This window comes from Rhinoderma darwinii, chromosome 5 (assembly GCF_050947455.1).
Source record: "Rhinoderma darwinii isolate aRhiDar2 chromosome 5, aRhiDar2.hap1, whole genome shotgun sequence".
Taxonomy (NCBI): domain Eukaryota; kingdom Metazoa; phylum Chordata; class Amphibia; order Anura; family Rhinodermatidae; genus Rhinoderma; species Rhinoderma darwinii.
Genome location: NC_134691.1, coordinates 318,840,690 through 318,866,808, shown reverse-complemented (window position 1 = coordinate 318,866,808; position 26,119 = coordinate 318,840,690). Strand labels below are relative to the sequence as shown.

The 26,119-nt window shown below is 40.4% G+C and overlaps 1 protein-coding gene across 9 annotated transcripts in view; it reads left to right on the top strand.

Annotated features, from left to right (window-relative positions):
* KIAA1217 (KIAA1217 ortholog) overlaps positions 1–26,119 on the top strand; it is a 534,607-nt gene that overhangs the window by 411,566 nt on the left and 96,922 nt on the right. For all 9 annotated transcript variants that reach the window (XM_075827545.1, XM_075827547.1, XM_075827544.1 and 6 more), the window contains one exon: positions 11,372–11,570. In XM_075827545.1, the coding sequence (XP_075683660.1) occupies positions 11,372–11,570 (199 nt within the window). The remainder of the gene's footprint in view (positions 1–11,371; positions 11,571–26,119) is intronic.

The following is a 26,119-nucleotide window of genomic DNA, read 5'->3' as shown; positions in this document are numbered from 1 at the left end:
GACCAGAGGAAATTATTCTGAAGGCTCACACTCCATCTATACAGAATATGTGCATGTCGACTCTAAATTGCATTGTAACCTTTGTTGTTAGCAGTGTATATACAGGACATATCATTAATAAGGTTTAATAGGTTATTTCCTAAAGAAGACCTCCAGTGGAAACACAACTTTCCATGTCTGCATTCCCCACCTCACCGTATACCACATTCTACACTTCTTCTATGTATACTGTACTTACTTTATGAACTGCAGCCTTGGCTGTGCTTTAAAAAAGCCTCCATCTTGATTCTTAGATTTCCCCAGCTTTCTCTTCCTCTCTGCTTTGCTGTCAATCCCATAATGCTTCAGCGCAGCATCACATGACCAGCTATAGACCATACCATTTCTGCCTGTTGGGGAACACTATGATTATCATTCTCTCTATATTCTCCTAAATCAGCTGAGAAACAATAAGTATACAGACAGGGGGGCTGCACTATATTCTTCTACACCTGTGTGACAGGAACCTGTCTAAGTATCAGTGGTAGCTGATGATATAAGTTTCTGTCCCACCCTGTGTAATACTAGTGTGGTACAGGAACTGCTGAAGCCTGTGATGGGTGACACATAGATCTCCATAGACTCAAGTAGAGAAAGTAGTCACCGAGCCTGATTCACACTGCTGCTAAGCAATCGTCCCAGTCTGATATATAGAGATAAATAACAGGGGAGACTGACACATGCAATACCATAATGGTACACATGGGAAAGTTTAGTTTTGGCCAGTGTCCCTTTAATCACCCCATTAGAAATAGAACCTAGTGGCAAGTGATTGGCTCCAAACTCCGCTTCAAATGGGCTTGTCTACTGTTGGACCTTTGGGACTCATTAATGCGTTAGAATCGGAGCCTACTGGAGGATCCTCTGGTACTCTGGTGGGTTAGTTTGAACCTGGCATTAACCAAAATATATAATAAGGATCACAGTATTAATGTTCATAATTATTTAAGTATAATATATTAGTAATGGCTAGCATTGTGAAGCCGAATCCAACACACTTGTATGTTGATCAAAAATTACCTTAAATACATATTTTTGCTACAAGGTCTAGTGTTTAATACAATCAAATTTTTGGTTAAATAGGTTTTATTACTGTTGAATTTCATTACATGTCAATCAGACATGTCACATTAATTATTCAATGGAGTCTTCGGCCATACAGAGAATGACCAGGTTAAGAAGAGGGGATCACCTTTAAAAATTGAGACCGAGACCTGTGGGTTTCTTATGTCAGCGGGTGTTTTAGATGCTGGTCCTGAATTTCACTTTAATAGTTAGCTACATGCAGTATAAACATTGATTTTGGCCTCTTTTTTTTTTTTGCCTTGCGGCATTACTACAGTACTTTTAAAGATAGTCTTTTTAGTTTGACCATTGAGTTAACTTGAAAATTTAGTTTTGCTTTTTTAAGCCATTAAGACCTTTTTGAAATTTGCTTCTGCTGACAGGTCATACAGATATGTACTAGGAAACTTCATAGCGATCGGGAATCTAACCCAGGCACAATTCATTATAGTCTTGCTTAGTCCTAAGCAGTTATTAGATTACATGTCACATTTTGACTAGGCATGTACGGTGATCATTAGTAGCATAATGTTGTAGACAACTATTATGAAAATGCGATCTAAAGTTTTTGGTTATAGTAGCGGATAATCTTCAAATCTTGGAGCATGATGTGTAATTTATTCTATGTTGCGCTCTACTAAAAGGCGTCATAATGTTCCGAAGACAAGAGCACTAAGCATTAAAAAAATATTTTATTAGTTCTGATTCATTTTTCTTTGATCCCGATCCTCACATTGTTATCCAGAAAACCCAGCTGTCAGCAGACACAATGCATTGATCTAAGAGCTGCAGGTTTTTGGTGTAGGAGCATTGTTAAAAGGAAAGAAATGAAGAACATACTATATTACCAAAATTGGAAGTTTTTCTGTTCTCTGAAGAATAATGTCTGACCAGATGTTTTTAAAAATTGGCAGAGGAGACAATAAGTAATCACCTTTCCTGAATTAGTTTCCAACCTTTTATGTATGTAAAATACAAATATAACTCTTTGCCATAAGCGATATTTTCAAAGCTTGTTAAAAAGTCTTAAAAAATATTTTTTTAGATTTTTTTTTTTTTTAACATAAGGAATTTGGGTTTTCAAAAAAGACTTGAAATAATAATGCTATAAGATATTTTATTTCCAGTCTTATACTATACTAATGACCAAATACTTATTTCCTGGGCTATTTTATATGAGCCAGTAGACCCTAGAAAGCCTTTGTCTACAATTCTGGAAGAATCAGGTTATTTGGTTCTTAAAAGTATTTTCTGATCATCGTAGAACATTTATTACCTCCATTTTTTGGATCTATTTTTGGGGAGTTTCCGCTTGACTTGAAGTCCATCCTGGCCTACGGTTCTCACCGGGGATACGGATCCTTTAAGCCGTAAGCAGTTTGGCGCTGGATAGTATGGGGTTCCGAGTCTAAGTCTCAATGTTCTTAACTCTTAACCCAACGCTAAGTTATGGGCTTTCCCAGTCAGATTTCCAGGTCGCGGTCCCCTGAATAGTCACTGTTTGGTGGCAAGTGCGTTGAAGGAAATATAGCATAGTCAGAAACAGAGTCTTTAGTTGTCACCAGGGAAGTGATCAGGATGCGACAAGCCAGAGGGTGAGATGGGAATCCTATTCAGAGAATGGACTTAGGCCTCATGCACATGAACCTAGTTTTTATCCGTAATTACGGATCAGGTAATTACGGATGAAATTGTGGACCCATTCATTTCTATAGGCCATGTATATATTTACGGAGGGGTGTCTAGTCTGAAGAAATGATCTGCAAAATATAGAACCTTATGGTCGTCTGCATGAGGCCTAAAGGTCAGAACCAGGAGTAGGACAATAGGTACCAGGCGACAAACCCAAGGGGCGAGGCAGCAGCAAAATCCAAAACAGAGCTGGGGTTAGGATCAGTGTCAAGGTTAGGGGTTAGTATCAGGAGCAAAGAGCCAAACAATGATGTACCTTAAAGGGGTTGTCCGGGAATACATTTTATTTAAATTTTAACTTAGTCATATTTAATGACATTTCTAATATAGTGTGTACTTGCCTGTGCCAGTGTTCTCCTGTTCTGATCTGCCGTCACGTGACTGCACCTAGGGTAAATTTTTTATTCCCTGTGAGGTACGGTGTCTTTGCTCAGCCAACACTTCCGGCTGAGAAAGGCACGGCGCGTCATCAAGTACATTTCCAGGCAGTGGGCCAGGCGGATGTTTCATGAGCTCTTCAGAGCTCCGTCTCCTCTGGTCCCGCCGCCTGTAGATGTAGTTGATGACGAGCCATGTCTTTACACAGCAGGAAGAGCTGGCTGAGCAAAGACGCGGAGCGTCATCAATCATAGTACACGCCCACTCCTCCTCCTGGCTCGTCGTCCACGCCTCCTCCTTCTTCACTCTTGGAGCTCCCGCACTGAAGTGCATGTGAGAAGGAGGAGGAGCGGAATCCCTAATCCGTGGCCGGGGATTACGCGACAGGAGAAGTCCCTGACTTTTCCTGGAGCGGTCCCCTGCTCCTGAAACTGAATCCCTGGACACAGCGGCCGACAATGTGGCCGGGGATTGCGCTCCAGGAGAAGTCCCTGCCTTCACTGTCCATATATGGACACAGTGACGTCACAGACTTCTGAAGCAGAATCCCTACCGCTGTGGCCAGGAATTCCGATCCAGGAGAATTCCCTCACTTCACTGTCCATATATGGACAGTGAAGTGAGGGACTTCTCCTGGAGCCGTCCCCTACAGGAAGGGGCGTGACTATGTACAAGGGGGCCGGGTGGCATTACCTACAGGGTGGGCCGTGTGGCATTACCTACAGGGTGGGCCGTGTGGCATTACCTACAGGGTGGGCCGTGTGGCATTACCTACAGGGGGGCCGTGTGGCATTACCTACAGGGGGGGCCGTGTGGCATTACCTACAGGGGGGGCCGTGTGGCATTACCTACAGGGGGGGGCGTGTGGCATTACCTACAGGGGGGGGCGTGTGGCATTACCTACAGGGGGGCCGTGTGGCATTACCTACAGGGGGGCCGTGTGGTATTACCTACAGGGGGGGGGCGTGTGGCATTACCTACAGGGGGGCCGTGTGGCATTGCTTACAGGGGGGGCCGTGTGGCATTGCTTACAGGGGGGGCCTTGTGGCATTGCTTACAGGGGGGCCGTGTGGCATTGCTTACAGGGGGGGCTGTGTGGCATTGCTTACAGGGGGGGCCGTGTGGCATTGCTTACAGGGGGGGCCATGCGGCATTGCTTACAGGGGGTCCGTGTGGCATTGCCTACAGGGGGCCGTGTGGCATTACCTACAGGGGGGCTGTGTGGCATTGCCTACAGGGAGGCTGTGTGGCATTGCTTACCGGGGGGCTGTGTAGCACTGCCTACAGGGGGGCTGTGTGGCACTACCTACAGGGGGGGTGTGGCACTACCTAGAGGGGGGCTGTGTGGCATTGCTTACAGGGGAGCTGTGTGGCACTACCTTCCATGGGGTCTGTGTGGCACTACCTACAAGGGGTTCTGTGTGGCATTACCTACAGGGGGGCTGTGTGGCATTACCTACAGGGGGGCTGTGGCAGTATCCGTAGAAGGTAGTGTGTGGCATTATCTACAGAGGGCAGTGTGTGGCAGTATCTACAGAGGGCAGTATGTGGCAGAAAATTTACAAATGAAATTGAAACGGATGCAAAACGGCCAAGAAAAACGGACCAAAACCGCCGTTTTAATCGGCCGACACTCGGACCCTGTCGTGTGAATAGAGCCTAAAGTTAGTGGATGACGCGCCGTCTCTCTACACAGTCGGAAGTGCTGTCTTAGCACAGACATGGAGTGTCATCAATCATAGAGCACTCCCCACTCCTCCTATCTCGTCACACACACCTCCTCCTCCTTCACTCTAGTATTTTCTGCGCTTCCTGGCCGCCTTGTCTCTCCTCTAACACACCCCCTCCTATGCCTATGTGTGTGTGTATGTATGCATCAATAAATAAATAGCAGGATGTGGTTATATTGCTTGATCTGTGTGTGTTTGTGTGTGTGTGTGTATATATATATATATATATATATATATATATAGATAAACAGATGGATCCAGCAGCACCGGTATAATGTGGGTGCAAGCCCAGGAGATTAGACCAAAATCCCAATTGTATATAGAGCAAAAATAGGCAGCACTCCATTTGTGAAGGTGAAAAAGAGGGTACTTTTATTGTCCCATAAGCAACGTTTCAGCTCCTTCCACAGGCTTGAGAAAGGCTCCAGTGGAAGGAGCTGAAACGTTGCTTATGGGACAATAAAAGTACCCTCTTTTTCACCGTCACAAACGGAGTGCTGCCTATTTTTGCTATATATATATATAGTAAATAATAGTGAGAGACACTTACATACATTTATAGTAAATTATGGAAATAAAAAAAAAGTTTTACCATTGTTTGGAATAGTGTTTGGTGTTTGGTGTTTGCTTCACTGTAAGGCCCTGTTCACACAGTTTTTTTCCAGACAGAAAATTCTGCCTAAAAATTCCATATGGAATTTTGAGGCACATGTTGATATGCCTGCACGCCATTTGCCACGTTTTTCACAGCATTTTTTGCCCGTGGCCGTTGAGCGCCGCGGGCAAAAATGCAGATAAAAACGCTTTCTCTGCCTCCCATGTCAATGGGAGGTCAGAGGAGTAAACGCCCGAAGATAGGGCATCTCGCTTCTTTTTCCCGTGAGCCAGTTTTACCGCTCGTGGGAAAAAATGTGAAGTATGTTCAGCCATTTTTTAGACGTTTTGACGTGGAAACCGCATCGAAAAACGCGCCAAAAACGGTCCACGGACAAAATATGCGGCAAGTGGCTGGTCAAAATCTGCCTCAAAATTCAAGACAGAATTTTGTGCTAGCAAAAAATTCAGTGTGAACAGGGCCTAATACAGGATCTCTTGGAACAGATCCAGCAGCAGGTGAGGAAAATGTGCTGACTGGATTGTGTGTACCAAGATGTCTTACATAGGTGGAGTGGGCAGACTTAGGGTATGTGCACACGACCTCTTTTCAGGCGTAATGGAGGCGTTTTACGCCTCAAATTACGCCTGAAAAAACGGCTCCAATAAGTCGGCAAACATCTGCCCATTGATTGCAATGGGTCTTACGATGTACTGTGCTAATGAGCTGTCATTTTACGCGTCGCTGTCAAAAGACGGAGCGTAAAATTACGGCCGCGTCAAAGCAGTGCAGGACACTTCTTGGGACGTAATTGGAGCCGTTTTTAATTGACTCCAATGAAGACCAGCATCTATTACGTCCGTAAAAGACGCCGCGAAAAAGGCGAGTACATGCAAAAACGTCTGAAATTCAGGAGCTGTTTTCCCCTGAACAATTTTTTGTTTTTCTTATTAGCATTCTGGCGGTCATAACTTTATTATATGTTGTTCAAAGTAGTTGTATAAGTCTTTGTAATTTGCGGGACAAGTTGTATTTTTATAAAAGTGCCATTTTTGGGTATATTTACATTTGCGCTTAATTTACATTCTTTTTTATTTTGGCAAAAATCCACGATTAAAGCAATTTTCTGGCAGTTTTTTTTTTATGGCATGCACTCATTATCATAAGTTAGGCTATAAAATTATTGTACAGGTTGCCAAGATCATGACCGAACCAAGTATGTGTATATTAAGTGGCGATTTAGATGTATAAAAATTTCTGCATAAATCATTCAAGCTCAAAATATAGAACTTATAGTTTATGTTGCATTTTAATACATCAAATGTATAGATTGTCTGTGAATTATATCAGTCTTTGAAAGGGTTGTCTATTAGGCAATGTTGGCGCTCATCTATTTGCTAGAGTGAAGTGCAGCTACAAAGAGCAACTCTCAGGCTGGACTCACATGACCATGTTCGGTCCGTAAAGGACAGAACGTATTTCGGCCGCAAGTCCCGGACCGAACACACTGCAGGGAGCCGGACTCCTAGCACCATAGTTATGTACGACGCTAGGAGTCCCTGCCTCGCTGCGGGACAACTGTTCCGTACTGTAATCATGTTTTCAGTATGGGACAGTAGTTCCACGAAGAGGCAGGGACTCCTAGCGTCGTACATCACTATGATGCTAGGAGCCCGGCTCCCTGCACTGAGTTCGGTCCGGGACTTGTGACCGAAATACGTTCCGTCCTTTACGGACCGAACACGCTCGTGTGAATCCAGCCTTACTCTGGAGGACCCAACATGTGTGTGTATTAAACAGAAAGTCAATTGATTTAAACAGGAACTGTGTAATGCTACATTTCATCTGTGGTGATGCTGTAGGGAAATTCAACCCTTGCTGCTGGGTACATCTACATATTATAGCTGATCGCTGGGGTTCTTAGAAGCTGGAAATCCTATGGGCAGCTTTGTTGTTGGGACACCCTTCTAACAAAGTGAAATTGTCCAAAGCAGATAACCCTTTTAAGTCAAATCTTTATTATTTATGTTACGATGTTGGAGTCTAAATATTGTTTCACAAAATCCTTCTTGAGCTAAATAAATAAATAAATTGCCAGGGAGAAACATATTTCTATTGAGTTATCCTGGCAACCATATGTTATTCTCTTTTCCCCGAGGATAGTGACAAAATTCTTTTAGACGGCGCTGCTTTAATCAGTGCATAATTTACTTTATTAATGTTTTAACCATTAGATTGTTGCTGTTTTCTTGGGTTTTTAAATATCCCGAGTAGCTATTTTCATGCATAAATTCATGTGATATGTCATGCTTGTTATACTCAGAGGTTGTATAAAGAATTATAATCCTGTAATGATTAAGGAATGGAAAGCAAGGAATGCAAAATAGATTTCACACACTCCTACGGAACTGTTAATGGGCTGTAGGGAGAGTACCAAGTTCTGCATTGTAAATATCAACTTTTTTCAAAAGACAATATGCTTTTATACTGACCTACAGTACATAGATTTTTCAGTGTCTTGTAATTGGCCAATAATGGGCATTTCGCAAGGTTGTTGGCGTCTGGCAACCATAAACCTGGAGCCTGATATCTTTTCTTCCATAGATCTTTATAGAAGTTTTAATTTGCTGATCTTTATTTCCACACAACTACAAAGCGAGAAATAGACAACAACAGCTAGCAATAGACTTCTATCGAATGGCAGTCACAATCCATAGAAATGCATTGAGTCAATCAATGTGTGACTTCCAGTACATCGGAAATTGTGAAAAAACTCAGTTGCAACAAGAGGTGTTACTGGAATTTCCTGGGCCCCAATGCAAAGTCTGTTACAGGGCCCCCCACCTACCATGTACCACTTATAATACAACCGTTATCGTCCTCAGTATACTTTTTGTTTTCTTGGTTATTACTTTTTTATTCTATTTTTTTGTTTTTAATTTTATGTGTAGCTGTGATACACTATTATGCTATGTTCACACAGGGCGGATACGCTGCGTAAAGGTACACAGCTAATACGCCCTGTTCCCCGCAGGGAATTCTGGTAGAAAAACGCGCCAAATTGTGGTGCAGTTTTTTGGCCGGAATGTCCACTGCGGAAAACAGCAGGTGAAAACTGATGCCACCTGTGATTAGCTGTAGCAGTCACATGGGATGAAACGTCATCCCTGGAGGCCGGGCTGGACGCAGAAGCAGAGAGATCGGGGTAAGTATAAGATTTTTATTGTTTTTCAGATTTGCGATTCTTGCGTCAGAATTGCAGCTTTTACACCGCAAAATCTCAACATCTGCTATTTGCTCAAAGGGGAAAACCCATGACAGAAAAGTAGCAATTTCCGAAGCATAAATTGATATGCAGCGGATTAAAAAATGCACCGCAGGTCAATTCATGAACGTTTTTTCTGCATATTTTTAATGGGGCTTGGGGATGAGATTTGTTTTAAATCTTATGCACTCTGCTGCTTCTGTATTACGCTGCGGATTTTCCGCAATGAAATCTGTTGCGGAAAATCGAAAGTGTTTACGCTGCGTGTGGACATACCCTTAGACCGTGACTTTACATGTGTATACCATCGCTGCTTTTTATAATCTTTGCACATGATATGTGTTGAAGTTAGAATATCCCTGTGCTTGATATTTTGTACATCCGGTTGGTCATTAAGTGTATACTGTGTAATTCCTTTTTGTATGTGAAGAATTGTACTAATAGAAATGTATTGAATGTATAATACAACTGGCCATGTTCACACGGCATATTTTCAGGCGTATTTCGGAGCATAAAACACTCGCTCCAAAATAAACTTTAAATACGCCTGCGAACCGCTTGCCATTGATTTCAATAGGAAATCCGCTGTGTAGTTCATATAAGGCCTATTTTTACGCTGCTGAATTAAAAAACACCTCTTAAAAATATGCTTTGTAAAGAAGTGACATGCCATTTCTTCAAGTGTTTTACAAGCTGATTTTTTTCAATTTCCCATTGACACTTAAAAAAAATGTTTCAAAAAGGCTTACAAAAATCAGAAACGCTTTGAAAATCAGATGCAAAAATACCTGGATTCGGAGGCTGTTTTATCCTAAATATCTTTCAGCCTGAACATATAACGTGTGATCACAACCTATGTTCATGCTGAAAATTCGAGGCTGATTTCAAGAGAGTATTTTAAGGCATATTTTCTAAGTATTTTTTTGAAGTGGAAATGAGAAAAAACAGCTTGTAAAATGCTTTAAGAAGTGAAATGTCACTCTTTTAAGCATATTTTTACAAGACTTTATAAATTCAGCATCGTGAATATACGCTTCATATGAACTACAATGCTCATTTCCCATTGAAATCATTGGGAAACTGAGGCAGGTGTAATTTAAACGTACTTCGGGGCGTAATACAAGTGTTTTACGCTCCGAAATACACCTGAAAATTTGCCGTGTGAACATGTTCAAATGTGTGCCTCTGGGCCCCCTCAGGTATCAAAGCTCGGGTGCGACTGCTATCTCTGCACCCCCTATAGCTACCCCCCTGGTTGCAGCAACAGTGCTATTCCGTGGCCATTCAATGTTTATATTTCATCTATGTGGGTAAGGAGAATGCATCATTAGGGTATAAAAATAAAGATAAAAACCCATGATCCTAATGTAAAAGATGTCTAAGATGTGATCGTATTTACATGTAAAATATATGTGCGGTCAGTAAAAAGAACTGGCACATGAATTATTTATTCCAAGAACTGTATAATGAACCAGGGGACATTCTTTACTTTTGGAGCAAAGGTGATTCAGACATCAATACAGGAAAGGGTTCTTTACAGTTGGAGTAGTCAAACTATGGAATGCCCTCCCCCGAGAGGTAGTGATGCCAGATACAGTGACCGCATTTAAAAAAACACTTATGCTTATCTAATGACAAAAGGCATTTAAGGTTGTACATAATTTAGCATTGAATGACGTATAATTTATCTGACAGGGGTTGAAATTGATGGAAATGTGTCTTTTTGCAACCTAAGTAACTATGTGAGTGTATTGGGTTTTTATCTACTGGAACACCATGAGCTCTTTAGATGATTATCCCCCGTTATTATGTCAGTATCTGGGCAAAGAACAGGTCATTTTCATTTCAATCTAAAGGTTCTAATAATTATGGAGTTCCCTGGATTTGGACTAGAACCAACATGGGCGTCATGTCTTCCATTTGTCTTGCCATTACTTTCAGTGATACTATTTAAAACTTTTCGTCAAACGTACATATGACCTAGACCAGTGCTTCTCAAATATGTAAGGTGGGCATCACTGTTGGGGCACCACCCAGTTCTTGTTGAGGCAGAAGTGATCTATCACGGATTGCTTCATTAAGGAAGACCATATCCTGTACAAGCTAACTTGTGGTAGAATTGTTGAGAAGGATTAGGGTCACGGTGGCTGGTATTGGAGCCTCTGTGGCTGATATTGTGGACACTGTGGCTGGCACTGGAGGTACTCTATTGGCATAGGTATTGACTCCTGGTGAGACCCTGGAAAAAAAACCAATAAAAACATTTGGGTAGCCTTTCCCTAGATGTTTACAACCGTATGCCTTTACGGTTGCATATGTCTGCCATTAAAAATTATAATATGTGGTATATGTTTTTTTGTCAACTACAAAGGTATATCCCGCCAATGTATCCTGCCAATGTATCCTGCCAAACATAGGCTAAAAAGACACTCTTTTGGCATAAGTGTGTTTAGTCATAGCCTATGGGGTTGTTTTTTCCAGGTGATATGCCAACCATGAACCCCAAACGTGGGGTAAAATTACCCTTAGATCAATGCTTTTTTGCTTTTAAAAAATATTATTATTAGTTCGCATCTACTAATGGACCACTTTTTTGTATTATTGCAGGTGTACTTTTTCTACAGTATGGAGAGGACACTAAGAAACTCCAGATGCCCAATGAAATCACCAGTGTAGACACCATACGTGCCCTCTTTGTAAGTGCCTTCCCGCAGCAGCTGACTATGAAGGTGTTGGAATCCCCCAGTACTGCCATTTATATAAAAGATGAAGGAAGGAATATCTATTATGAACTGAGCGATGTAAGGTAAGAAAACGAGACAGCCCTTATTTAATGAGTATTATTACAATGTTGTCTATACAAAGATTATAAACGAAAAAAGTTCTTAAACTAGTTGAATATGTTTTATTTTTTATAATATTATAATATTTTTGATGAAATTTTTTGAATAAAAGAATACAAAAAAGAAATAAATACCATATTCGGCAGAAATTACAAAACTGCTAAAACAAAAGAAATGTGCGTTAATCCATCAATAAATAGTTGAATTCTCTGCTTTTACTATGATCACATATAATATATAAAAATAGTCCCCCGTGCTGAAACTGAGAATTTCTACTACTACAACTAGTCCATGAAACTCAAAGTCAATAGTCTACAAATTCAACAGACTTAGGCCTCATGCAGACGAACGTATTTTTGTCCTCCCGTAAATACTGGTGTAAATACGGGTCCTTGGTCACACGTATTCGACCCATATTGCACCAGTATTTACGGACCCGTGCCCTTAAATACGGGTCCGGTGTCACCCGTATTCCACCTGTATTTACGGGCACATTTTCACTGCAAAATTACACTGCAGTAATCGGCAGCACTTTGCAGGATAGAGAGAAGGGACAGCCGTTTCCACAGGAAAAAGTAAAAGAAATTCATACTGACCCAGCCGTTGTCTTGGTGACGCGTCCCTCTTTTGACATCCAGTCCGACCTCCCTGGATGACGCGGCAGTCCATGTGACCGCTGCAACCTGTGATTGGCCTGTGATTGGCTCGAGCGTTCACATGGGCTGAAACGTCATTCCAGGAGGCTGGACTGGAGGAAGAAGCAGGGAGTTCTGGGTAAGTATGAACGTCTTTTTTTTTTTTTACAGGTTGATCTATATTGTGATCGGAAGTCACTGTCCAGGGTGCTGGAACAGTTACTGCCGATCGTTTAACTCTTTCAGCACCCTTGACAGTGACTATTTACTGACGTCGCCTAGCAACGCTCCCGTAATTACGGGTGCACACACGTAGTCACCCGTAATTACGGGAGCCCCATAGACTTCTATGGGCCTGCCCGTGCCGTAATTACGGCCTAAAATAGGACATGTTCTATATTTTTCAACAGCACGGGCATCTTCCCGTAAGCATACGGGGAGGTACCCGTGGCCAATAGAAGTCCATGGACCCGTAAAAACGTGACGTAATTACGGCCCGTAATTACGGGCGTTTTTACGTTCGTGTGCATGGGGCCTAAGGTTTAGCAGTGCAGTGACCTTAATCCATATTCACTGCAGAATTCAGATCTATATATGGGTACTTTGCTATTATATTACGTGTGGGTCGTGCTTTCAACAATCCTATTTCCTTTATGACAGTCCCTAATACGTAGACACAAAGACAGACGAGGATCACCGAGAAAAATAGATCATACCACTGAAATATAGTTATGTCTTGATGGAGCTTGGTATATAGTGTGAATACACTGAGCCAAGTTGAACTGAGAATACACTGAGCCAAGGTCTATATATCATATGGGATATAATAATGAAAGGCAATGTCTACCTTCGCAACAAATGTTTTTTTAATCATATCTCATTCCTCTAAAAGAAAAAAGAAAGAAAGCAACATTGCAAATGATCTTAATTAACCCCTTCCCGACATGCGCCGTACATGTACGGCGCTGTCGGGAGGTGCTTCCCGCAAAGCGCCGTACATGTACGGCGCAGTGATTGTGCGGGCTCAGAAGCAGAGCCGGCACCATCACCGCGGGGTGACAGCTGTATTATACAGCTGGCACCCTCCTGTAACTGCCAGGACCGGAGCTATTCTCCGATCCGGCAGATTAACCCCTCAGATGCTGCGTTCAATAGAGCACAGCATCTGATAGGTTTTCACCTGATCGGCAACCCAGTGATGCAATCGCTGGGTTGCTGTGGCAATCGGACGCCAGAAAATGGCGTCCGAGTCTGCCTTGTACGGGAGCCGATGAGGACCCGCCTGTGGCGTGTCCTCATGGGCTTGCTGTCAGTGAATAACTGACAGCGCTAATACACTGCACTACATATGTAGTGCAGTGTATTAGAGTAGCGATCGGGGCATCAGGCCCTCATGTCCCCTAGTGGGACAAGTAAAAAAAGTAAAAAAAAGTTAATAAAAATGTGGTAAAACAATAAAAACACACAAGTTTCAAATAAAAATAAAGCTAAACTGACTTTTTTCCCATAGTAAGTCTTTTATTATGGGAAAAACCGTAAAAATCAAAAAATATATATATAATTGGTATCGCCGCGTCCGTAACGACCCAAACTACAAAACTATTATGTAATTTATCCCGCACGGTGAACGCGGTAAAAAAAAAACATGAAAAACAGCGCCATAATCTTTGTTTTTAGGTCAGATCTCCTTCCAAAAAATGCTATAAAAAGTGATCAAAAAGTCACATTTACTCCAAAATAGTACTAATAAAAAACGACAATCCGTGCCGCAAAAAATAATCCCTGACACCGCTTTGTGCACACAAAAATAATAAAAGTTATGGGTCTTAGAATATGGCGACACAGAAAACAAATGATTTTATAAAAAAAGTGATTTTATTGTGCAAAAGCTGCAATACATAAAAAACTATATAAATTTGGTATCGCCGTAATCGTATCGACCCGCAGAATAAAGCTAACATGTAATTTAGGGCGCACTGTGGATGCCGATAAAAAAACCAATAAAAAACTATTCCAGAATTGCTTGTTTTTGGTAATTTCCTTTACCAAAAAATGAAATAAAAAGTGATCAAAAAGTCGTATGTGTTCTAAAATGGTACCAATAAAATCTACAGCACGTCTCGCAAAAAACAAGCCCGCACACCGCTCAATCAACTGAAAAATAAAAAAGTTATGGCACTAGTAATGCGGTAATGAAAAAACATCTCAATGCGCAGGCCGGAGGGGAACATTCCTTCAGTTTCAGGGCCCTAGTATTTAGGAACTAGGAAAGGGAAGGGACATGGCACATCCGCTGGAAGCGAGGGCGCCCGTATTATACCAGCGCAAAACTTTCCCAGCAATATTTCCCAAACCACGAAGGAGAAAAAGTCCCCAAAAGGTGCAGAGCGTTACAAAAGGGGGATAAGAAAGAAAACCGTTTATCAGTGTGACACCGACCTGTGCATAACGGATCGCTTCACATCGTAACACACACCTATGGAGAATTGTATTATTTACCCCATTATTATACCCTCTTATTATACCCTGATATACTCCACACAGATTACATATGCCCCCACATTATAAACGGAAATACCAGCAAAACCCCAAACAGAACTATTACCAAGCAAAATCCATGCTCAAAATGGCGGTCTTTCCCTTCTTAGCCCTACAGCGTGCCCAAACTGCAGTTTATGTCCACAAGTAAGGCATTACCATACCCGGGAGAACCCGCTTAACAATTTATGGGGTAAGATTCTCTAGGGGCACAACATCTTGTGCGGTGAATGGGCAGATCAGTGGAGAAATTGCAATTTTCACTTTGCACAATCCACTGCGTATTCATTTCTGAAAAACACCTGTGGAGTCTAAATTCTCACTACATCCCTTGATAAATGCCTTTAGGGGTGTAGTTTCTAAAACGGGGTCACTTTTGTTTGGTACATCAGGGGTTTTGCAAATGCAACATGGCGTCCGCAAACCATTCCAGCAAAATCTACGCTCCAAAAGATAAATACCGCTCCTTTTCTTCTGAATGCTCCCATATATGTAAACAGCTGATTATAACCACATATGGGGTGTTACCGTACTCGGGAGAAATTACTTTACAAATGTTGGGGTGCTTTTTCTTCTCTATTCCTTGTAAAAATGAAAAATGTTGATCTAAAACGACATCTTGTTGGAAAAAAAAATTATTTTTAATTTTCATGGCTTAATTCTAATTAATTCAGCAAAAAGCCTTTGGGATCAAAATTTTCACTATACCCCTAGATGATTCTTCAAGGGGTGCAGTTTCCCAAATGGAGTCACTTTTGGGGTGTTTCCACTGTACTAGTACTACAGGGGCTCAGCAAATATGACATGACACCCAGAAACCATTCCAAAATCCAAATGGTGCTCCTTCCATTCTGAGCCCTACCGTGTGTCCAAACAGATGTTTGTGACCACATGTGGGGTATTGTTTTACTCGGGAGAAGTTGCTTTACAAATGTTGCGGTGCTTTTTCTCCTTCAGTCCTTGTGGAAATGAAAAAAAAATACCTAAACCTACATTTTCTTTGAAAAAATGTAGATTTTCATTTTTACGGCCTACTTACAATAAGTTCTGTAAAAAAACTGGCCGGTAAAAATGCTTGCTACACCCCTAGATAATTTCCTCATGGGGTGTAGTTTCCAAAATGGGGTCACTTGTTGGGGTTTTCCACTGTTTTGTCCCCTCAGGAGCTTTGCAAATGCAAAATGGCCTCCGCAAACCATTCCTGCTAAATTTGAGTTCCAAAAGCCAAATGGCGCTCTTTCCCTTCTCAGCCTCGCCGTGTGTCCAAACAGCCGTTTATTACCACATGTGGGGTATTGTTTTACTCGGGAGAAATTTCTTTACAAATTTTATGGTGCTTTTTCTCCTTTAGTCCTTGTGGAAATGAAAAAAAATTAGCTAAACCTACATTTTATTTGAAAAAATGTAGATTTTCATTTTAACAGCCTACTTGCAAAAATTTCTGCAAAAAACCTGTGGGGTCCAAATGCTCACTATACCCCTAGATAATTTCCTCAAGGGGTATAGTTTCCAAAATGGGGTCACTTGTTGGGGGTTTCCACTGTTTTGTCACCTCAGGGGCTTTGCAAATGTGACATGGCCTCCGCAAACCATTCCTGCTAAATTTGAGCTCCAAGAGCCAAATGGCGCTCTTTCCCTTCTCAGCCCTGCCGTGTGTCCAAACAACCGTTTATTACCACATGTGGGGTATTGTTTTACTCGGGAGAAATTGCTCTACAAATGTTGTAGTGCTTTTTCTACTTTAGTTCTTTTGGAAATGAAAAAAAATTAGCTAAACCGACATTTTATTTGAAAAAATTTAGATTTTCATTTTCATGGCCTAGTTCCAAAGATTTTTGCAAAAAAACTGGCCGGTCAAAATGCTTGCTACACCCCTAGATAAATTCCTCGAGGGGTGTAGTTTCCCAAATGGGGTCACTTTTGGGGGGTTTCCACTGTTTTAGTTCCACTAGACCTGTTCAAAGCTGACATGGTGCCTAAAATATATTCTAATAAAAAGGAGGCCCAAAATCCACCAGGTGCTCCTTTGCTTCTGAGGCAGGTGCTTCAGTCCATTAGGACACTAGGGCCACATGTGGGATATTTCCTAAAACTGCAGAACCTGGGCAATAAATATTGAGTTGCATTTCTTGGGTAAAACATTCTGTGGTACAAAAAAAATTGATTCAAAATGAATTTCTGGAAAAAAATAATGAACTTTGTAAATTTCACCTCTACTTTGTCTTAATTCCTGCGCAATGTCTAAAGGGTTAAGAAACTTTCTAAATGCTGTTTTGAATACTTTGAGGGGTGCAGTTTTTAAAATGGGGTGACTTATTGGGGGTTTCTAATATCTAAGGACCTCAAAGCCACTTCACAACTGAACTGGCCCCTGTAAAAATAGCATTTTGAAATTTTCTTGAAAATGTGAGAAATTGCTGCTAAAGTTCTAAGCCTTGTAACGTCCTAGAAAAATAAAATGATGATCAAAAAACGATGCCAATCTAAAGTAGACATATGGGGGATGTTAGTTAGCAACATTTTTGTGTGGTATAACTGCCTGTCTTACAAGCAGATACATTTAAATTGAGAAAAATGCTAATTTTTGCAATTTTTCACTAAATTTTGGTGTTTTTCACAATTAAATACTGAATGTATCGGGAAAATTTTGCCAGTAACATAAAGTCCAATGTGTCACGAGAAAACAATCTCAGAATCGCTTGGATAGGTAAAAGCATTCCGGAGTTATTACCACATAAAGTGAAACATGTCAGATTTGAAAAATGAGGCTCTGTCAGGAAGGTCAAAAGTGGCCAAAGAGGGAAGGGGTTAAAAATTCCCTACCATTTTGTGTCTACAGCTCCTATGCAAACCTATGTGTTTCCATGGTAACAGACTTCAAACAAACGCTGTGTAGTCTGATCATGCAGTTATGTTCCCTTTCATTTGTCGTCGTCCCGTCCCCCCCCCCCCCTCCTAGGAGACAGTGGAAAAGGAGTAAGACTGCAGGATCAGACTACACAGGGTTTGTTTGTTGTCTGTTGCAATGGAAATGTATAGGTTTGCATAGGAGCTGTGGACACAAAAGCACATGAATTTGTTTCGATCAGGAGTATTTGCTTTATTATTCATTTTATATACATTGGGACAAGAGAACACCAGGAGATCATATGCCTTGAAGAGGCTGAATTTTAAAGTAGTTTCTTACTGAGTGAGAGCCCTCTCCGCCATTCAGCTGTACTAAAAGGGGTTATATGTTACATGTCCCAGCTGTCCTAACTCTCTTTCTGCATGACACTTCAGAGGGCCATTTAGTGTCAACTATTTTAGCTTTAATAGGAAATTGTACAGATGTTATTAAATCCCCCGCAGTCCATAAGGGTTACAATTGGAATGGCTCCTGTGTGTAAAGAGAACAATTCTAATTGTATATGTCTTTTAAAGGAATACTAAATACATAAAATGCACAAAAAATGTAAAAAAATATCCTAGAACTTTCTCCCTTATTCTCCTCCTTTCTTTTGGTCCTCTTTTGTCTCACATTGCAGTTAATGATGGGAAATAGATAAAGAATTCTTCTATATCTGTTCCAGGAGCTCAGTCATATTCTTCCTCCTCACTGTCCTGTCTCTTGCTATAAGACAACTGGCTGCAGCAGGAGCCTCTCCCAAATCCTCAACAATTCACTATGCCCCGCCCATCAGCCAGTCATCAGCCGGAAATGGTCAGCAGGAAAGTAACACTTGTGTTCTCTGCAGCATTTCTGCAAGACTGTTTTCTTCAGGAATATGCAGAACATCCTGCAAAAGTCCACTCAAAACCTGCATTTTATGACTGTCGCTAACCTTAATATCCTTGTTTGATGGCGTCTCCCCTCTGTAAACCTGCTTTATGTGTCCATTGGAACCTGCGACATGGAGAGGACATTGTGTAAATGTCCCTGAAAAGCAAATTTCAAGCATAAAGCAACTCTATATTGCAAGGACGACCTGATTCTACTGTATGGCACGTGGCTGTAATAGTAGCTGTTGACGCAATCATGGGCCAAAATATATTAGACTGAAATTTGTAATGGGCATGTCAACCAATACCCGCCCTCCAGATCTAAATCATGTTTTATTGATCTATATCTCTCTGAGAAAAAAGGTATGTGTAGATCAGCAGCACAGGATAAATTTTCAAGAGGGTGCGCGTCTCCTGGGTCACAGTCCGAGTGACCCCTCAATCAAGATAAAAATCTGAGAAAAAAGATGACACAAGAGACCATGCTTTGTATGCTCAAAATCCTTCTTTGAGGTTTATTGCCAAACTCAATTACAATAATATCATTCAAAAGGGGTGTAGGCTTGGGGTTAACCAATCAGAGGCAATGTGACAATATTTCAAATTCACCCAATTACAGACAAAGTGGTTTCTGGATAATTTACCTCGTGCATCGTATCCTGTCTTATACATACTATATATGATGAAGTATCTCTACATTACAAATTTACATTGAAAACCCCTGTCACATATAGATAGACTATTTCAAAAGGGTGGCGTTGTATTTTTCCACATTCATCTGATAATCCAGAACACTTGTAAATCCCACCCCCATCAGGTCCTGTAAATACCTGATTGATACAAAAAAAAAAAAAAAATGTTTTTACTAAAATCTGGCATAAAATGAATAATGTTCAGGTAATTTTCACCTCCTTCCCATCTAAATCTGTAAAGACTCATCTATGAGTGACGTCACCTCGGCCTGCTGTGCAGATTTGCTGGAGGGGGATGGTCTCTTACACATTACCTCATATTGGGTGGAGACTACAGCACAGCATACCCAGTGCAATATTTACCGTTCTGGAAGGATCTGGAACCATCTGCACAGAAAAACCTAAAACCTCTTTGTTACTCTCATACACATTTAATATGGATTACTCATTGGGGTCTCATACACATTTTGTAGACCTCCTAGAACCAAATTCATTACTACAAAACAAAATTCAAAACAAAATTGCACCTGATAAGTCTCATCACTACTCCCCCTTTTTGGACTCTGCGGAAGTAATGTAGTTCAAAACTACATATCTCAACATATTAAGGTTGGGCACTCTATCTGGGGGCACTAGTTCGGCCCCCTGTAATACACAATAGCCTGGAACAAAAGTGACTTTCTCCTGGAAAAACTACATTTTATAACTTGCAGCCGTTTACTTTTAAAACATCATACATTTTCAAAAATGACATTTAGTCAGCACTATAGCACTTCCCTGCATGTGTAAAAACAAAAATAACAATTGTAATTCTTTATCAAATAAAATAGAAAATAATATATCTGCTAATATTAATTACTGCAAACCAATAAACTATATGTGGGAGTAGGGAACAATAGGGGTACATACATTTTTAAGACCCCGTGTCTCACAATTTCTGTATTTTAATTCATTTGAATTAACGTCAAAACATTACAACATTAAATCATATCAGATCATAACACATGAATATGCAACGTAACTTATCTTTTATGCAAATTCAGCCTGCTGTAATATTTTACTCCCTCTATACTTACGGACAACAGTGCATGTGCAGAGCTAAAAATCATTCCTTTACACAGAGGAGAGGAACTGATTACATTTAACTCAAATTATTTAACCCCATACACAACACTAAAAATTTTACACAGTACTGTTGATAAAAACAAAAGCATGAAATATGGATCTAAAAATCAATGCTATATTGTGTCCACATCAGACTTCACACATGTTACATCACACACCCCCCTCCTCGTCACAATCTACATCAGTCATCATCATCATCATCAATACTTTACACGAAGCACTCCGGATTCAATTTCTGTCTCTGGCTATTCACAAACAGCCATTTATTAACATCCACACGGCCTACATTTTTGAACAATCAACTCACTTGATCACATATCTCATCCTCCCCACTCAGCCATTCACTCTGTGGGTTGTAGTCTAGGGGTTTACTACATTTATTGGTAATGATTTCTTTAGGGGCACTGGGTGTGCGCCAATACCAATCTCCCTCACTGTAATTTGTGTAGGTAGTTATACTACTACGACACTCTATATGCCGGATTATCAAATGCGTGCTAGAAATCAGTCTGTACTGATTCCTACATTATGCCAGTCTGACAATGCATACAATTGGTGGTTTTTAAGGACCCTTACACACAATATTACGAGCTGGCAGTGTGTGCTAGAAACGTATAAATTATTACTCCATACAACATTCAAAGTTTTCCCTATTGCACTGTGTAATGGTACATACACACTCATCACACTTCCCACATGCACTTTCATATAAATTCACTTGACCATTACCATCCTGACAAAGGACATGATTATTACGGGACCCCTCTGTAGTTGTTGTAGCGTCTTTCTTTCCCTGTTTGTCACAATAATCTTTGGCTGTATGCCACTGAGCTCCCGCTCTGCCCTCTGAGATCCTGATGGCACTACTGGTACTATCTACAGGATATCACAGACGAATATCTAACTCCTCTGCCCCCGACTCTCTGCCACCGATGGACAGTCTGTCGCCACAGGACAGTTGTGTTACCGACGAACACTTGTGCCACCGACGAACACTTTTAGTACTACTCTACCTTTCTGCCACCGATGGACACTTGTAGTACCACTGAGTCAGTAGTCTGTGGCGCTCTACACAACAGCCAAATAATAAATGACATTTCAAACAGAGTCTAAACTGCACAATTCATTTCATGTTCACTACACAGCATTCAACTTTCTCATCTTATACACAGACAGATGTACTCAATTGATTCACACTACCTCTGCACAATTTCTTTTTTACTGACACTTTAAAAGTTTCCTCTGCAGTCCGCTACATAATCACATTTCAAGGGGGGGGGGGGTCATCTACTCACTTCTCGCAGCTTCTGTTCTCAAAATCTTAACAGTTTCAATGCTCAATGCCAGCAAAAAGTCTCTCATACCATGAACCTCAAGATTTAAACATCTGCAACAACTCAAGATAACATATGTATCTGTAATCATTCATCACAGAAGAAGCTTTCAACGTACCTCATACTTATGGATAAATTACTGCGTTCAGGAGATGTGACGTCATGAGAGCTAATTCCAGCCTCGGCAAAGAATGAGTGAAAAAGGTTTTGTAAAAATAAGCTTCTTACGTACCGGCCTCCAAAGACATCTTATCAGATGAGCTATCTCCCGGGTTTCGGCACCAAAACTGTTGACGCAATCGTGGGCCAAAATATATTAGACTGAAACTTGTAATGGTCAACCGATACCCGCCCTTCAGTGATTTATACAGATCCAAATCCTGTTTTATCTATATATATCTCTGAGAGAAAAGATGACACAAGAGACCATGCTATGTATGCTCAAAATCCTTCTCTGAGGTTTATTGCCAAACTCAATTACAATAATATAATTTAAAAAGGGTGTAGGCTTGATGTTAACCAATCAGAGGCAATGTGACAATATTTAAAATTAACCCAATTACAGACATACGATGCATTTCAGATCCACACATTCTGGGCAAAATTAAATGCGATAATCATGACCTGCTGCAGATTTTCGAAACTAAAGCATCCTTCTTGTGCAGAAATACCATGGCACAATCTGGGGCACAATCTCCATGCAACTTGATTTGTGTCAAGATCCGTGGTAGAAAAACGTCTCTGTGTGGACTTACGCTTTAGGCTTTAAAGGGAATGAACTGCATACCTGCATGTATAGCCTGCAATAAGCCCATATTGTACCTCTGTATGCCTCCGAGAGTGTTTAGAATCAGTCAGAAAAAAAATTGTAGCTTGTTCCATGGTATGCTGTATTATGAGGATATTCTCCCCTAGAGGCTTTGCTTTTTGGGAAAATAGGGTGCTACTTGGAGGCACCATATGGCGGCACAAGGAGTGCCTAAGTTTCTATACTGCTGATCCGTAGGGGCACCTTGCACCACTTTACGGGGTCTGGGTTCATATCATTGCCCCAAGGTCCACAAGTTAGGATGCCAAAAATCTACATGGATATTCACCCTTGTTTTACATTATCCCAGTTCTGTAATGACATTCTATTGAAGCACTTTTTCAGTATGATCTATGTGATCATTCCAGTGCTAGATGAGGACCGCTGTATTTTAGCTATTAAATAAAGTCAAATTTTATGTAAAATTTAACATCTTGCGAAAGTTGATTCATCTCACTTTCCCGCCTTCTGTCGGAAAATGAAATTGTAAATACTCTAGCGCCAGATTTATTGGTTCTGTGTTATTCCTCTATATGCACTGCAGCATACACTGTCAACACTAGATCAGAATAAATGGTGATTATTAATATTCTAGACATTCACAGCTCTTGATACAAAGTCAGTCATCATGGAGGTTTGAGGCAATTTAAGTACTGCAGCAATGATATTAATATTCTATAATCTCACCCTTAGGACTCGTTCAGAGTGCCTCATTATCATTATCATGTGAAATTACAGCATTACACCAGGGCACATGATTAGAATCATGCAGCATGTGCAAATAATGTAAATTAATACAAAGTTTCGCAACTTTGTTTCGGTTTAAGTTTATTTTTCTCTAATATTAGTCCCTCCCCCTTTATCAGTAGAAAAAAAAGTCTCACTGTATTTACTCCCCCAAATAGCAGACCTATTTAGTCACTGTGAATTGAATAGTTCTTCCTTTTTATAGTTTTTGTAGAACAATCTTTTCAAAAACTATCATAAAAATGAAGTTTTAATATTATTTCTTAATTATTATTTTTTTATTTTATATTTTTTATTTTAGCTAATGTTTGTCCAGCTGCTGTAATAATGAAAACCGATAAAAAATAGGAGATGGATTACTCCTGTGTGAAAGCAAACTCTCTGCTCCTTTGCAAACTGAAGTATTTATAATACTTACTAATAATACTTACTATAGCATCTGGATCACTAATAGATACAATTAATAAAGCAAGGGAGAAATTTATATATATATATATATAATGTGTGTGTATGTGTACATATATAATATATATATATATATATATATATATATATATATATGTATTAATAACATAATTATTCTGATAGTTTATAAAAAAATATTTCAATAAAAAAAAATCATCTCAATTTCTGAAAAAACAAAAAACGAAACAAACAACCCCTTTAATGCCACATTTTTTATAATATTATTTTTTACATTTCTTTTCAATCTATTATTTTCTTGTTTTAATTTAAATTGCTTAGTGTTAATTTATTTGCTGAAATCTACATATTGATAATCCGTGATGAAGGACTTTACAAGTAGCACCACCTAATGTATCTCATATACTCAACAGCATCTTTTTAATATATTCTCATTACCTCTTTGTTGTTTTTGCTTATCTTTTAGGCTATCTTTATACTGTATCTCATTGACATACAATACATTAGATATCGCACAAATGATATCGCAATGCAATTTAGCGGGCACCTGCACTTGTGACAATTGTACAGCTTTAATCACCTTTAATAGGGCGATGGCCTAAATCAATAGAGCTGCAGAGAGTATTAAGGTAAAAATGAGACTTAGGCTTCGTTCACATCTGCATCAGGGCTCCGTTCTGACGTTCCATCGGAGCTTTCCGTCGGAATGGAGTCCTGACTGACACAAACTATAGGTTTCCGTTTCCATCACCATTAATTTCAGTTGTGACGGATCCGTTGCCAATGGTTTCCGTTTGTCTCAGTGGTGCAAGGGTTCCAGTGTTTTGACGGAATCGGTAGAGTAGTTGACTACGGTATTCAATCCGTCAAAACGACGGAACCCTTGCACAACGGAGACAAACGCAAACCATTAGCATCGGATCCGTCACCATTGAAATCAATGGTGATGGAAACGGAAACCTATTGTTTCCGTTTGTGTCAGTCAGGGCTCCGTTCCGACGGAAAGCTCCGACAGGAGCCCTGACGCAGATGTGAACGAAGCCTTGCAGCCTTTTCATAGCAGTACTCAATTTTTCAGTCAATGTGCATTTATTTCAGTTACTTATATAGCGCCAAAATATTACGCAGCGCTGTACAGAGGTCCTCTTTTTTTACTGTCCCCATTGGGGCTTAAAATCTAAATTCCCTATTGGTATGTGGGAGGAAACCGACGCAAACACGGAGAGAACATACAAACTCCATGCAGATGTTGTCCTTGGCTGGATTTGAACCCAGGACCCCAGCGCTGCAAGGCAATAGTGCTAACCACTGAGCCACCGTGCTGCCCTATTCAATGTTACATCAGTGGCAGCTTGTTGGTGGTTTCCATTTAACAAAAGGATATTTTTTTTCTACATTGTATAGAGAAAAAATGTAAACTAAAAAAGTGAATGTTGGTACAATATATTAAGATATTATATTTAACTTTTATTGTAATGTCAAATAAATAAATAAATAGATATCAGCAGTCCTATGCATTGGCGAGGCACCCCCATCACTAATATTATAGATCTGTACTACACGGAAGATTATTAGAATATGCTGATTTATATTCCAATCCTCCTGCATACTTCACAACTTTGTTTAATCACCTGTCATTTTTGCACATTTAACCTTTTCTAGAATTCATCATTTTTCCTGAAGTAGAACTTCCTGACATTATTCCCTGATCCTACAAGCTTCGGAGCGTAGCCTCTTGTTCTAGCACTTAAATCTCTGTATAAATATCTGTCAGCACACCATAAAGGAATCAGTCTTTTTACCATGAACCTAGTTTCCATGGGAAGCCCCTGTATTAGGGCTTGTCCACACGTAGCGGAATTGCTGCGTATTTTCCATCTGGAATTGCGGACAGAAAATACGTAGCAGAATACAGTAGCAGCAAAGTGGGTGAGATTTAACAAATCTCATCCTCATACTGTGTAAAATTTCCTTGCAGAAATTCACCTGCGGTGCGTATATTTCGTACCGCAACATGTCAATCCCTGCTGCAGAAAGTGGCCAGAATTGCTGTGTTTTTCAGAGGAGATGTCACCGTATCCTAAGGGCTTGTCCATACGTAACTATCTGCAGCAATTCCACAGAAACTAGCAGTAATTCTGCTGTGGAAAAACCGCACCATTTCCTGCGTTTTTTACTGCAGAAAATAGTGCAGAATTTGCTTTGTTTTTTTTTCAATGCTGGGAGATGGTGATATCTGAAAAACGCACATGCTGCGGTACGAAAAATACGCAACACAGGTGAATTGCTGCAAGGAAATTTTACGCAGCGTGTGGATGAGATTTCTTGAATCACACCCACTTTGCTGCTACTGTATTCTCCTGCATATTTTCCGTCCGCATTTCTGTTCGGAAAATACAAAGCAATTCCGCTACGTGTGGACTAGCCCTAGCACTTAAAAAACAATGC